This window comes from Bactrocera neohumeralis, chromosome 2 (genome assembly GCF_024586455.1).
Source record: "Bactrocera neohumeralis isolate Rockhampton chromosome 2, APGP_CSIRO_Bneo_wtdbg2-racon-allhic-juicebox.fasta_v2, whole genome shotgun sequence".
Taxonomy (NCBI): Eukaryota; Metazoa; Arthropoda; class Insecta; order Diptera; family Tephritidae; genus Bactrocera; species Bactrocera neohumeralis.
In genome coordinates, this window is record NC_065919.1 from 89,567,628 (window position 1) to 89,583,328 (window position 15,701).

Consider the following 15,701-nt stretch of genomic DNA (forward strand, 5'->3'; position numbering starts at 1 on the left):
GAATTAATGCACATTATCATAAGGAAGATGTTTTACTTGAATTTCAATAATATATCTCACAGATTGACCAATGTTTTCGGTAACATGTCAGCCATACGTACTGGCTTCCATATATTTGGTATATGAGGGCTTGAAAGGTGATATTTGTATGGAATTTAGAATTGTTATATATGGAAAGTAAGCGTAGTTGTAGTCCGATTTTGTGCGGAATCATTGCGAATGTTGGAAAATGCTTACGGTGATTCAGTTTTATCAAACACACAAGCCTACGAGTGGTACAAAGCCTTCAAAGATGATAGAGAGATCCTTCGGCACGGCCTTCGATCTCTTCAACTGATGAAAATATTAAAAAAGTGAAGGATATGGTGCTTGAAAATCAGGCAAGTGTTAGAGAGGTGGCAAGAGAGCTCGACATATCTCGGGTATGAAACGTGTTCTTGCTCGACTTATTCCCATTAAACCCAAGTTTAAATATGTTTAGCTCTCATATGCCGTTTCGTATCATAATTTGTTTCTTAGTTACATCATTTTATAGTGCTAGGTGTTACCAACAACCGTTAGGTGAATAAATGTATCATATTCTTTAGCAATATGTTGCGAGAGTATACAACTATGTATATATACATATATGTACTTAATATATATGGCCTTAGCTTAACCAAAGTTGCACTCCGCATACCAGGAGCGTTTCGGAATTTCACTGTAGTTAATAATTTCACTACAAACAACTTCTGTCGTTATTAGCCTAATAATTGCTTAATTTTTATTTCACTTAAATGAATCAGTATGACAATTAGTATTTCTTTGGAGAACATATGTATATAAACCTACATCAGAAAAAATTGAACTTTTGCTCTATATCAAAAATTTGGTTGTTCGTAAGTAATAAGCCTCAAATGTTTACCCAGCTGTATTAACATCGCGCCTCTTTACCTCCCAGTAAATAATTATATATGCACATTTTCACACATATCAGATACATATTAATTCATTGTTGAGGTAGGACCAGCTAACTAAAGTGCAAACAAACTCAAATAAGCTCACTCAAATTGAGTAATTGAGCTTAACCTAACATACATACTTCCTTGGGAGGCATGCGCAGTGTAGAGAGTAATAATGGCTCATGAGAAAATTGTGAGAAGAATACTCTCTCACTCAATGCGATCTAAGAGCAGATGTTATTTTTCAATGGCAAAAGTTGACTGTTACCGTTGTTTTACTGCAATGTGAATAATAAGTAATGAGCTCGACAATTTTTGAAAATACCGACAACAAGTTTAAAAATTTTAGAATGATGTCTACAATATCATTTAAAATGTACTTTACATTACATTGGTGATTCATTTCGAGGCTCCCTACTTTTTTAAAGAAAAAATACAGAAACTTCAAATTTAATTGGGAATGATGGGATCTCAGATGGTCCATCCGTTGAATCTAATTTTCGATGACTCGTTCGGGCATTTCCTCTAATAACTGGCGAATGACACGCATGCTATTTAGCTCCAAGGCCTGAATCGAAGCGGGATTGTCCACTTAAACTTTAAACTTTACACATCCCCTCAAAAAAAAGTCTAAAGGTGTGTTATCACACGATCTTGGTGGCCAATCGAATGGCCCAAAAGGTGAAATTATCAGATCAATTAATTGATGCGATGTGTGGAAAGTGGCGCCGTCTTCTTGAAACCAAATGTAATCGAGATCACCAGCTTCAATTTATGGTAAACAACCCTGGAAACATGTTCTCGAGTATACTTCAGCAATACCAAGTTAAGTTAATGTAATCAATCTAGGCCTTAACATAACCCCAATATGTCTGACATTGTGATTTCGGATTTTCCACCTGAATTTCAACTGTTTATGATGGTCGATCTGTGTAATATTTTTATATTTGTAACATTATGTGGTTTCATATATCCCTTATGCCTAATAAATGTCTTCGTCCCCATATTCCAACAATATAAAGAATTCATAGTTTCATCAAATAATGAATTTTGAGTCTTTACGGAATATGTAGTTTGTAATACAAAGTCCGTCTGTCTGTATATATACGAACTAGTCCCTCAGTTTTCAAGATATCGGTTGTGAGATTTTCGTTGGCAACATTGTTAAAAATTGCCAATTTTTGTCTATTGTGAATGAAACACAAGCAACCATGACAGCTGTTTATCAAATTCTCAATATAATGGCAATAAAACTTCTATGTTATAATGCATTTTAAAAATAATGTGTTGATATGCTTTTGTAAAAATTGGTCGGCTAACAACCGTAATGTTTATCTTCTATCAATTTTCATTGAAAATATTATAAAAAGGACAATGAGCTGTTTATGAGAGTTTCAAACTCGCATAGCTGCCGTCTGTCACCTACAAATTTGGATCTGATTAAGTGCGCAGTTAATCCGGATTAACGCTGCCGTCTGTCAAGGCTATTAGGCTTTCTTTACTTGTTTCGTATATTTTTTCATTACATAAATAATAAAATCTTTTTTGCTCTAAATAGGTATTCTAAAATTATTATTAAAATTGCTCGGCTGTTGTTTGCTACCAGATATCTAAGTTGAAGTTCATTTGCAGCATATAAACGTAAATATAATAAAAATTATGCAGCTGAAAAGTGTTACCATGTATTCACATTTACATCACAAAATGATTTTCTTATTAATCAGACAAAGGCACTTACAAAGTAAACACAATTTTGTTGCAGGAATTTTCCTTGAGGGACCATATATGTAAGAGCAGTTAAGATTTACACCGATTTTTTCGACAGTTAAAGCATGTGAAGAAGTAGTTGACAAACTATACACATGTTCACAAATCAACCGCCACGAAATTGAATTAATATTTGCAATATGTAATATTTGTTGCATACCCCAAGGCGTTTACTACTCATTTCATCTCCAAGAGCGCCCCACCCCACACACCACCAGCAGCCGACGCTGTCAAGGATAAGTCTTAGCACACTTTCGCCGCTCTAATTATACAAATCACTTAAAAGCCACTCGGTTTGTGCCGGTGAAATGGGTCGTGAAAAAGCTCAAAGGCCACGCTAAACGGCGCACTTCCCCACATGGAGCAGGCGTAGAAATGCAATTTATTTAATGTTCATAAGTGTTTATTCAATACATATTTAAGTGTGTTTACGAACGTGTAAGCGTGATTTATTTACCCACGCGAAACATAAGTAATTTGTTGCAAATGCGTTTTAATCAAGCGACTACAAGTATTAATGAGCGGAAATCACTTAAAACGCTGCACAAAAAATCAAATAAAACTAAATAAAACACAGTGTTTTAATTTGCGAAGCGTTGACATATTTTAGTCGGCATAAATATTATTTTGTGCATACGCCTGATTAAGCAAATACAATGACATTAACCCGTAGACAATGAACGTGCAATTTGCGAAATTAGAAATTACGATTTCAATTAAAATATGTGACAAGTTACAGTTAGATTTACTTTTGGAAATCTAGGCCTTGTGTGACGAGCGCCCTGATGTTCACAAAGCTACGCATCAATCAATCATCTCGGCGGGAAACCACTCCGCAATCTCATGCTAAACACATACTCATTTAATTTAGAGAATTTAGATGTTTGCCAAATCTGGAAGTATAGCAAGAAGGTGATACCATCTAGACCAGTGTTTCCCAAAGTGGGCGATAACGCCCCTTTGTGGGCGCTGCAGGTATCAAGGGGCGCGGTAAGAGACCCAGAAAGAAAATGGGGGCGTTGTGTAGAAGCCTGGGGGGTTATTTGTAATTTTATTTAGCTAGGAGGCCTCTTAGACAACGACTACAATAGCTCTCGACTCTCAACAACAACTTGTGAACATCAACTAATATGAATTAAAAGATTGCTCAAACTCAGTTCTATATTTCAATCCGCGTAGTTCATATATCTGTCTTATTTTATTGAATATAGAAAAAATGAAAATCATGTCAATCGGTCGCTCCGTTTCATAACGGGGCATCTCCACAGGATAGAATTTATAGAATACTAACTGTCAAACCTATTGCTATTGCCATTGCCTAATCTGTATGTGGGCATTTGCTATCATAATATAATCAATTGCGCAAAGGTGTAGGGTAGGTAGGTTCGAGCTGATGTAGCGAATGCTTTGAGCTCTTAAATAATCTATCTTATGACTTGAGAAATGACGTCGGATAGGTAGCTGATGTAACGCACGTTTTGAGCTTTTGAACTCCTTAAATCTTTGATGTGGAAAATAAAAAAAGAACTTTATCCTTTCTTACAAATGTATTTCTGGGAAAAATAAGAATTCATATTTTTGGACAACTATATAATAATTGTGCTTAACTTAAGCAGCTTAAGCATTCCTATATAAACAATGTAATATTTCATATTATTCATTTATGGTTTTGCGCGCAATAGATGAGCATTACTTACGCCTCCTTTACACTACTCGCGAAGTTAAACGTATTTCTCAAAGCAAAACAATGTCGGAAGTAAAAAATAAGAGACGGCAATACTGTGCGGAATACATTAAATTCGGATTCATTGAAAATCCCAAAAAACCCATCCTCGCCTTTGTGTCTTCTATGTCTAAAAACATTTTCGAATGAAACAATGAAGCCTTCAAGATCATTTGAATAAAGTGCATCCAGGTAAGAGAGACAAGAATGTAGCATATTTTCAAGACCTAGAGAAGAAGCATAATACTCAGCCAAGTGTAGCAAAACTACACATTCGAGCTTCGTACAATATCTCTTTGTTAATTGCTCAAAAAGGCAAACCACATAACATCGGAGAAGAGTTAATATTGCCAGCAATAAATGAAGTAATAACTACCGTGCTTCATAAACCGGCCGCAGATATTATCCGAAAAATTCCTTTGAGTAATAATTCTGTGCAAAGACGAATTGATGAAATGGCTGAAAACATTGAAGAATCATTGTACGATCACCTGAGGTCAAGTAAATTTTCATTTCAGCTGGATGAGTCCACTTTACCAACTAATGAAGCATTGTTGTTGTCTTACGTGAGTTTTATTAAAGATGAGAAAATATGTGAAGAACTATTATTTGATAGAAATTTAGAGACCGATACAAAAGGCGAAACCATATTCAATATATTGGAAAAGTTTTGCGATGAGAAAGAAATTCCTTTGAAAAATATTATTTCAGTTGCTACGGATGGCGCTCCGGCTATGACAGGGTGCCATAAAGGCTTCATAGCGTACTTAAAAAATAAAATTCCAGATGTCCTTGGTGTACATTGCGTTATTCATAGACAACATTTAGTTGCTAGAAACTTAAGTGAAAAACTATTTCAATCACTGCAATACATATGTCATCAAAGCAGTCAATAAAATCCGCAACAGCTCTTTGAATGATAGATTATTTCATCAGCTTTGTGTTACTAATGACGAGGATTTCAATCGTTTGTTGTTTCATACTGAAGTTCGTTGGCTATCAAGAGGCAATTGTCTGACTCGATTCTGCAACCTGTTTGACTCTGTTATAGAGTTCTTGGAAACTAAAGATACAGAATTTCAAGACAAGCTCATAACATCAAAGAATGATATAGCTTACATGACAGACCTGTATAAATTGTTCAACGACATGAATCTCCAACTGCAAGTCGATAAACTAAATTTAATTAAAACAAAAACGTCGTTGCTGCTTTCGCAGCCAAACTGCTTCTACACAAACAGAATCTGGGTAGACGTGAGTTTCACAATTTTTCGAATTTATCAGTATCATGCAGTAACGACGAATTGTTTGCCTACTGCCAACATTTGGAAAACCTCCACATTGACTTCACCGAACGATACCAGGACATTTTGAACTTGGAAATACCAGACTGGGTGTTGGATCCGTTTTCAAATGTCAACACAACAATGTCACCTCAGCTGGAAGAAGAACTTATAGAATTGACAACAAACGAGGAAATAAAAATCAAGTTCAAAAATGGTTACCAAGAATTTTGGCTACAAAAACCGATCTCGCAATTGTACCCTGGATTGTGGTCAATCGTTCAACGATTGTTGACAGCATTCCCATCGTCATATTTGTGCGAACGTGGATTTAGTGCTGTGACAACACTGCTTACTAAAAATAGAAATCGTTTGCTTGTTACCGAACGAGGCGACTTGCGACTGTTCTTGAGTAAATTGGAACCTGATATTAACAAACTTATTAAACAGCATCAGATACATCCTTCACATTAGTTTTTACATATGGATCGATTATTTTAGTTTTATTTTTAGTAAAAGATTGTCTGTTTTAATACTATAAAGTTGTGTTTCAATAATCATTCTTGTTGGCAGGTGGAGCCCGTAAGAGTTAACTTGAGACCTAAGCGCCGTTGTATGTTACCTACTGCGCTTAGGTTTCAAGTTGCTGGTTATAGTAAAAGTTTCGTTTAGAATTCTCCGTTAATATACATATATATGTCACAATAATTAATTTGAAGTTATAGTGGTTTTTAAATAGGTGAAAAAATGGGGGCGCTAAAAAAATATTTATTCTCAAAGTGGGCGGTAGACAAAATAAGTTTGGGAACCACTGATCTAGACCCATATGTTCGTCTAAAAGAAGCAATCGCCGATGTTGCATCGCCAATTCAACAAAGCAAACAAGCAAACTTACCGTTTATTGAGTGAGTCGAATCCATAAATACTCGTAATCCAAGAGACAGACCTTTACCCAAAACGAATCACTGCGTCGTACGCACTTTCATCACACATAGCCAGACCGGTTATTGCGGAGCTCCAATCAAAATTTCGAAACAAATTAGTATCAAAAAACTCCACTTTCCGCTGGTACCCAAGGTCACCTGACCTGACTACGCAAGATCTTGATAAGCGGATTCCGTAGTACAAACCATTTCAGTTTTACTCGAGTTGACGATTAAACGACTTCTGTTCGCCCAGTTGGCCGCCAAGATGAGGTATTTTTGACTTAGCGCGTGGACTGAAGTTGGAAGTTTTCTATTTATTGAACTCACTCGAAGAAAGATAAGTCTTCGGATGAAAATAACATAAACTCACCTTTCCTTTCAGCATATTCTTAAACTCAAAACATGAAGAAATGTGTAGATGTGACGAGGGTATCGTTGACTGTTGTGCGCATATCAGATATACTATATAACAAACATTTTTTGTTGCAAATATATGTATTCTGTTCTACTAGAGTGCCATAAATTTTTAATCAATAATATCATAAGTTAGTTAAACTAATATAAATATATTGAAAAGGACCGATTTTCCAAACATCCGCTATTTCCAATGTCTAACATGAGTGGATAACACCAGTAAGCCAATTTTGACCTTTGTCAAATATCAACATAACCCAAACTCCCAGCACAACTTGGCGTAGTCAGATATCGCTAGTTTGCTGACAATACACCTATTTATTCCAAAAAATCCTTCAAATTGTCCCCAAAGCCCATGTTGATCATCCATGTGTATAATGAAAACGCAAATTTGACAATCTACAAAGATAGGGAAAACACAAAATTTGAAGTTTTTGCAAAGCTTTACTCACCGACAGGTTGGTTGTCAGATCGATTTTGAAGAATTTGAGTGCAACAAAGGTAATGTTCTCCTGAGAACGATGTATGAAGTAGATGATGAGTTTGCGGGAACGCTTGTCCATGGCCAACCAATTGCAATGGAAAATGGCGTCAGGCAGCTTGGCGCTATCATCTTCTATCATCGATGCTTGATAGCAAGTAGGCATGATCTGAAATATAACGCCTAAATAATAGACTACTGTCAACATCTGTTGTCGGCGATCAGCAAACACGAAAAAATTTAGCAAAGAAACGCAGAGAGCGAAGGCAACAATAACAAATTGAATAAATAGTGTTATCGAGCAGACGGAGCCAACGACATTTTTCGCCCTGAAAAGAAAAAAACATTGTTTGAAACTGGTTTGCTTCAAATGGCAGTTAGCTGATCTTACTCCAGCAATTCCTGATGGGTTACAATACAATCCACCAATTCTTCATAGTTCTGTTCATCAGTAAACTCTGGATTCTCGCCCAAATGACTAACACGTTCCGTCAACAGATTGAAATGTGTGCGTAAATTTCGTATATAAATTGCCGGGAACGCATCCATTGAGGCTTGCACCGACAAAAGGAAAACCATGTGAAAAAATTCGAAACTAAAATGTGCCCAATATCTTATGGTTGGCTGAGAAATAGAATCAATGAATGGCAACCATGCGTGCATAGGATAGCTTCCTGTGAGAAGAGCTTGGAGATATGTGGTGCAGCCATAAAAATTAAACACAATTATAACGCTGGCGAAAAAGCGTATGCTGGTGATAACGCAATTTTTTATCTGCTCGCGACTCGCGACGCCCTGGTAGCGTGCATCCATACGAGCAAAGATCGGCTCGGCGCTTCGTAAATGCGTTACCAAAATTGTAATGACAATCGCCTTGATTGGCAGTCCCAGAATATTAAATATTGCTTGCAAAATGCTAAGTTGAACAGTTAAAAGCTCAGTTTCTAACGTATGCAGGTAGCCCATAAAGAAGGTAAACGGACACAGGAGAAGTAGAAACCAGCAAAAGCACATTTGTACCATACCACGCCATCCGTACAGTTTTAGTGGCTTAATACCAACCAGAGACCAAAATTCAAATAAAAGCTGGAACGATTCATTGGTCTCGAACTTCGTGGCGCCACGTCCATATAACAAATCGTTGAGTTTGCGCATATTCCTGGAGACCACTGGCTGTCTGCAATGATAGTAAAATATGTATGTATGTTTATAGATATCCTTTTGGAAAATCACCTCTAAAACTACTCAGTTGAAGTTAAACCAGATTCTGTTCACTTTTTCGCAACTCATGCCCTTATAAATGTTAGAGACGTGTACATCACCTGATTTTTTTGCATAAGTATTGGTGGGTAAGCCATATTGATATCGGAGGAATAATTATAGGTTGCGATAATCGGACGACAACTTCGATTCATTATATAGTTCTCATGAGAAAACTCGAATTAGGAAAAGGATGGTTCTATTTATAAATTCAACGGTACTAATTGCTCTCTGTGAAATATTCAGGAGTTAACTGTTTCACACAGGGGCGTAGATTAAGTGAAATATAAGACTGTCTATCAGATTTAAACATGACAGTTTTTTACACTCTCGCAACAAAGTTGCCAAAGAGAGTATTATAGTTTTGTTCACATAACGGTTGTTTGTAAGTCCTAAAACTAAAAGAGTCAGATATAGGGTTATGTATACCAAAGTGATCAGGGTGACGAGTAGAGTTGAAATCCGGATGTCTGTCTGTCCATCCGTCCGTCTGTTCGTCCGTCTGTCCGTCCGTCCGTGCAAGCTTTAACTTGAGTAAAAATTGAGATATCATGATGAAAGTTGGTACACGTATTTCTTGGCTCCATAAGAAGGTTAAGTTCGAAGATGGGCAAAATCGGCCCACTGCCACGCCCACAAAATGGCGGAAACCGAAAACCTATAAAGTGTCATAACTAAGGCATAAATAAAGATATTAAAGTGAAATTTGGCACAAAGGATCGCATTAGGAAGGGGCATATTTGGACGCAACTTTTTTTGGAAAAGTTGGTGTGGCCCCGCCCCCTACTAAGTTTTTTACACATATCTCGGAATTTACTATAGCTATGTCAACCAAACTCTACAGAGTCGTTTCCTTCAGGCATTTCCATATACAGTTTAAAAATGGAAGAAATCGGATAATAACCACGCCCACCTCCCATACAAAGGTTATGTTGAAAATCACTAAAAGTGCCTTAACCGACTAACAAAACACGTCAGAAACACTAAATTTTACAAAAGAAATGGCAGAAGAAAGCTGCACCCAGGCTTTTTTTAAAAATTGAAAATGGGCGTGGCGTCGCCCACTTATGAACCAAAAACCATATCTCAGGAACTACTCTACCGATTTCAATGAAATTCGGTATATAATATTTTCTTAACACCCTGATGACATGTATGAAATATGGGTGAAATCGGTTCACAACCACGCCTTCTTCCAATATAACGCTATTTTGAATTCCATCTGATGCCTTCTCTGTATAATATATACATTAGGAACCAATGATGATAGCGGAATAAAACTTTACACAAATATGGTATTTGAGCTGAGGTAACCCTTGTGGAAAAATTGTCGTGATCGGACTATAACTTTTCAAGGTCCCTGATATCGAACACGAAGAACTCAGTGCCTAACCTAATATAACCTAATTTTTCACCGAAAATATCGGTAAATCTCTCAGACATTTTCATGTAATTCAGAGGGCATCATTTTTATACTCTCGCAAAAAAGTTGCTAATAACAGTATCTCGATTATCACTTTATCATGCGAGAGTATAAAATGTTCGGTGACACCCGAAATTAGCCCTTCCTTACTTGTTTTGTTTAATATTAAGTTCATAGACCAGGACAAAATATCGTTCTTGGAGGACTTTCAACTGAAGAGTTAATTTCTTATGGCGGTGACCTACTCATCATTTCAGAAATTATAACTGTAAAACGTAAGGTTAGGTAGTGTTTTGTAAATGGTTTTATAGTAAGGAAATGATTACTGGAGCAGTCTTTGATGTGCGTGGGATACTGGAGAGGTTCCTCATGAGGGCAACGGATTTCTTTCTCATGACTTTTCAAATTTTATCACACGCAAAGAACTTTTTCCACAAAACTACTTAAAATATCGAAAAGTGTTTTCCTCGTTAGGTCTTCTTTATCTTCCGTAGGAAGATCAGATCTCAGTCAGAGCATATTTTTGAGGGGCTATATTCAGTTTACTTGTATATGCATATGTAATTCAACTCTTTTCGCGCTTTCCGTATAAACGTGTAAACGGTCCAATCAGTTTGTTAACGGTTGTTGTTTTGCATGAAATTTTATTTACAAGAGAGCAGCAATGAGCAGAGAATATTCGACATAAAATACTGAGTTCAATTATTCCAATACACAAGACCAAAAATGATGAAACAGATGCAAAAGTAAAAACAAAATATTTATAAAAATAAAACATCACTATTTAAAGACAAGAATCATTAAAAAATAAAATTGAAACCGCATTTTAATATGTAACTATTCTTTCCTTAAAATAAGGAGCTTGAAATATCAGAAGTAAAAATTAATATTTAAAGCTTAATCAAACATGATCTCAAGAACAACCCATAATAAGAATATATGTATAAAGGAGATATGTATCCTTAAAATATGAAGATGTTTTTAATTTTACCTAAGCAATTATTCAAATAGAGACTATTTTTAAATTCATAACATAATATTTCTCATCTGCAATATCCCGTGAAGAATTACCACAATATTAATAGCCAATGTCTGACAGCACCAGTGTCATCTGGGCTGCAAACAAACTTCGACAGCCGCCTATTTATTCCAATATCTCTTTTAAATTCTGTCCAAAGCCCATGTTGTTCATAAATGTGTACAATGAAAAACCAAATTTGATAATCTGCAAAGAATTAGAAGACTCACAATGTGTTGCTCTTTCCAAAGCTCACTCACCGAAAGGTTAGTTGTCAGATTGATGTTGAAGAGTTTCAGTGCTACGAAGGTAATGTTCTCCTGAGCACGATGTATGAAGTAGATGATGAGCTTGCGAGAACGCTTGTCCATGGCCAACCAATTGCAATGGAAAATGCCGTCAGGCAACTTGGCACTGTCAACTTCCATCATCGATGCTTGATAGCATGTAGGCGTGATCTGCATTACAACGCCTAAATAATATAGTAAAGTGACCACCCGTTGAACCGAATCGGCAAATACGAAAAAGTTTAGCAAGGCAATGCAGAGAGCTAAGGCAGCAATTACGAATTGAACAAATAGTGTTATCGAGCAGACGGATGAAACGATATTTTTCGCCCTGAAAAAGGGTAATTAGAAACTTGTTTTACTTATTCAAAAATCCATTTGAGTTGGTCTTACTCCAACAATTCCTGATGGGTAACAACGCAATCCACCAATTCGTCAAAGTTCTCTTCATCAGTAAACTCTGGATTCTCACCCAAATGACTAACGCGTTCCGTCAACAGATTGAAATGTGTGCGTAAAGTTCGTATATAAATTGCCGGAAACAAATCCATTGCAGTTTGCACGGTGAGTATGAAAACTATGTGAAAAACCTCGAAGACATAATGCGCCCAATATCTTATGGTTGGCTGAGAAATAGAATCAATGAATGGCAGCCATGTGCTCAGAGGATAACTATGTGTGAGTAGCGCTTGGAGATATGTGGTGCAGCCATAAAAATGAAACATAAACCCTACGCTGGTGAATATACGTGTGCTGATCATAACACAATCTTTTATCTGCTCACGACTTGCGCCGCTCTGGTAGCGTTCGTCCAAACGATCAAAGATCGGTTCCACTCTTCGCAAATACGTCCTCAATATTGCAATGGAAATGGTCTTGAGTGGCACGCCTATGACATTGGCTGCTGTTTGCAGAAGGCTAAGTTGGATTGTTATTGGCTCGGTTGTCAAAGTGTGCAAGTAACCCATGAAGAAGGTAAACGGACAGAGGAGTAGTAAAAACCAGCAGAAGCACATGTGCAGTAAACGACCGAATCGATACGGTTTTAAGGGCTTAACTCCAATCAGTGACCAACATTGAATTAAAAGCTGGAACGATTCATTGGTCGCATACTTCGTAACGCCTCGTCCATTTAACAAATCGGTGAGTTTGCGCATATTCCTGGTGTTCGCTGGCTGCCTACGATGATAAGATAAGATATATACATGTTATACATATATGCGTAGCCACTTAGGAAATCGTTTCCAAAATTTATTTTGTAATGCAAAAAGATACTATCAACATGAAACTTAAAATCTTTACTCGTTACTTTATATATTTCACAATATTTTAGCCTATTCAAAATATTTAGTTTAATGCAACTTTGAATATTTACTAGAAGGCGCGACTATTCCATTGAAATAAAACCAGATTCTGCTCACATTTTCGCAACTAATGGCCTTATATATGGCGTGTTAGAGGCGTGTAGATAAATAATTAAAGGTTGTGTTAATTTTGATGACAACTTCAATCTTTTACAGTGAACACCCCAAGGGCGTAATAGCAAATTGAACTGCATTAGCTTTAGGATATTAAATTTTTCTCGGTTATACGTATAGTTATAGTTATTCTCGTAGAGATCTTTTTAATGAAACATTAACACGTATTATACTTTACTTTAAGATTGAGAATATAGAATGCGTTTTTGCCAGATAAAAATCTGACAGACTTGTTTAGTCACAGTTCAAATGACGAGGCTCTATCTTAGTTTATAATATTCATGATATGTACGATAAAAAATCTTGTTGCCTGACTACGCGCAGGTCGATAGTTTGTTTTGAGTAATTATAACTGTAATATTTAGCATATAAAGGAGTTGTTTGTAAATGGTTTTCTAGTAAACAAATAATTACTCGAGCTTTCATTGATGTGTGTGGGAAACTGGATAATTGAAAGGCTCTTCATGAAGGGCAACGGTTTTGTTTCTCATGACTTTGCAAATTTTAGCACACGCAAGGCATTTTTTCTCACAAAACCCATGACTGAACGAAAATTATTATATATAGTATAGGGCTGGGGTATTTTAGAAGTAGATGCGCTCTGACTCTCATTAAGATACCACACAGGTTGGCCGACATTTTCAATAAAAAGGAGGCTATAGACACTATGGTCCACTGTGGACATGTTTGATATCTGGCGGATTGTTATACTCTGTGGCATAACATGTTGCAAGAATATAACATTTGAAAAAGAGCTAACTCCATAAATAAACAGCGAAGTACCAACCTAGCAAGCTCATCGTCTTTGAAGTTTTTAATGATTCCGCTTCCAAACAAGACTAACAAAGAAGCTTAATGCTACTGATAAAAAGTTAAAATTTTCTCTCCTAGACTAACCCTAAGCGGACTGTCCGCGAGCTTGAACGCCGAACCAATTAGAGCTCGATTAACCGCCTCCAGCCGTGTGGTATTAAAGGACTCTCGATATTGAAAAGACACGGACCGTTTTTAAGATACTTAGATATGGCAGCTCTCACTTTTCGTAATGCCCATTCGACGCTTGAACCACTTCTACGAATCCTATTGATAGTTTTCTGTTTGAAGATATGTTATCCGATAGCTTCAGAGTCTACCAAAGGGATTTATCGAAGCTGGCTACACCAAAGTTCCAAATCCGTGTTCCTAAAGTTAATATCGGATTTGCTAGCCACTGCTCTGTATTAACTAATATTTATACGTCCTCGTTATTGAAATTAGGTAAGATATACCGATAGACTCCTTGATCGACAAAGCGTCTCGATCCATCCGAAAAGTTTTCTACCTTATCGCATGTACGCCTACAAGATAAGCCTTGTTTGTAGTACGTAGCTAAGTGGAGCTCTACTCTGGGCCAGAAGGATCTTCCAGCTGCAGAAGAGCTAGCTGTTGACAAGCTCTTGATAAGCGCGCACGCAAAGTCTATAGGTCCAGCACAATTACGGTAGAGGACAACGAAGAGCAAGGAAATCGCAACCAGGGGACCCTCACTTGTAAGCTCATCTGCTTTGCAGGTAACGCAATGCTATCGATAGTGAGGACAAACACTCTGCATTCTCTGCATGAAAACCGCACAAACAAACATAAACTCCCTAATTCCCGATTGACCGTTCTTTTAAGTCTCTTGAGAACTTCGACGTAAAACATGTCGTTGACGGTTTGTCCAGGAGGAACAAATTCATAATGGACGATGCCTTTGATGTCAAAAAAGACAATGAGCTTTGGCTTTGTTCATAGCTAGGAACGCACTCTCCCGAATACAGTCGGTGCGCGCACGCCCCGAAGTACAGTCTCAGCGGAAGAAAATCAGTCCTATTACTTTCCGGACAAACCTTGTAGTGCTACGTGATAGTTTATTTCTGTTGCGATGATGGCGCCATGTAGAAGTGACGTTAAGTACTTATTTAGGCGTTTTCTGTCACCAAAAAAGTTGATTCTATCTTCCTTGTACCCTTCATTATATTTTCCTATAGCACTCGCGAGCTGATCAACTGGGATTTTTTACCTGTTTCATTTTTGGAAGGCCGCAACCCCTTGAAAACTTGTTTTTGTGTGACATTATCATTACTAACGAGCTGTGACATGTTAAAGTAGTGTATATAGTTTACTTGATTTTACTGCGTCTCACTTACAGTATTATTGGCATTAGCAATTATTCACACTAATTAAGACTTATTTCTTATACATCCATATAAAAGAGGCTAAGCGCTAGTTCCAGGGCATATTTTTACACGGCTGATCAGTTGAATAGCAAGTTAATGAAATGAATCTTTTCACGGTGTTAACAAGTTTTTGGATATTATCATTTAGGCCAGTGCTGACGTGTTTCTCACTCTTTATGCCTTCTTGGGACTATATGCAAGTGGATTATCAAATGTATTACGATTATCAAACCGACCATAAATCAGATTGGACCTGTGCTTACCTCATAGAACCCATAAAGGATGTCTGTTTGAGCGGACTGTGTGAATTTGGAAGCGGATTGATTACGGGGACGGCAAAGGACTTATTGCATGCTTTTGTTAGCTACGTCCTTAAAGGGCATGACGCTGACCATGGTACTGCGGTCCACTATGGAGGGTGTGAATGTGCAAATGAGTATCGGAAAGAGCAAGCAAATGAACACCACGGTTTACATACTATTAAGGACTATGGTGGTAGGTG

At 37.1% G+C, this 15,701-nt stretch overlaps 2 protein-coding genes across 4 annotated transcripts; both read right to left on the reverse strand.

Annotated features, from left to right (window-relative positions):
- Positions 1-7,131: 7,131 nt before the first annotated feature.
- On the reverse strand, positions 7,132-8,879 carry LOC126751485 (odorant receptor 7a-like). Its single transcript, XM_050461795.1, has 4 exons — positions 8,769-8,879; positions 7,927-8,712; positions 7,507-7,864; positions 7,132-7,453 (listed from the first exon to the last, which is right to left on the reverse strand). The coding sequence occupies exons 2-4, from the start codon at positions 8,688-8,690 to the stop codon at positions 7,373-7,375; spliced, it is 1,203 nt and encodes a 400-aa protein (XP_050317752.1). The 5' UTR covers positions 8,691-8,712; positions 8,769-8,879; the 3' UTR covers positions 7,132-7,372.
- A 2,281-nt stretch (positions 8,880-11,160) lies between these two features.
- Positions 11,161-12,922, reverse strand: LOC126751484 (odorant receptor 43b-like). 3 transcript variants are annotated; one of them, XM_050461793.1, is made up of 4 exons: positions 12,833-12,922; positions 11,917-12,702; positions 11,497-11,854; positions 11,161-11,443 (listed from the first exon to the last, which is right to left on the reverse strand). In XM_050461793.1, exons 2-4 carry the CDS (start codon positions 12,678-12,680, stop codon positions 11,363-11,365), a joined length of 1,203 nt encoding a protein of 400 aa, XP_050317750.1. In that variant the 5' UTR covers positions 12,681-12,702; positions 12,833-12,922; the 3' UTR covers positions 11,161-11,362. The 3 variants fall into 3 exon arrangements, with proteins under 3 accessions (XP_050317750.1, XP_050317749.1, XP_050317751.1); XM_050461792.1 differs by having other exon boundaries at positions 12,826-12,922; XM_050461794.1 differs by having other exon boundaries at positions 12,847-12,907.
- Positions 12,923-15,701: the final 2,779 nt, after the last annotated feature.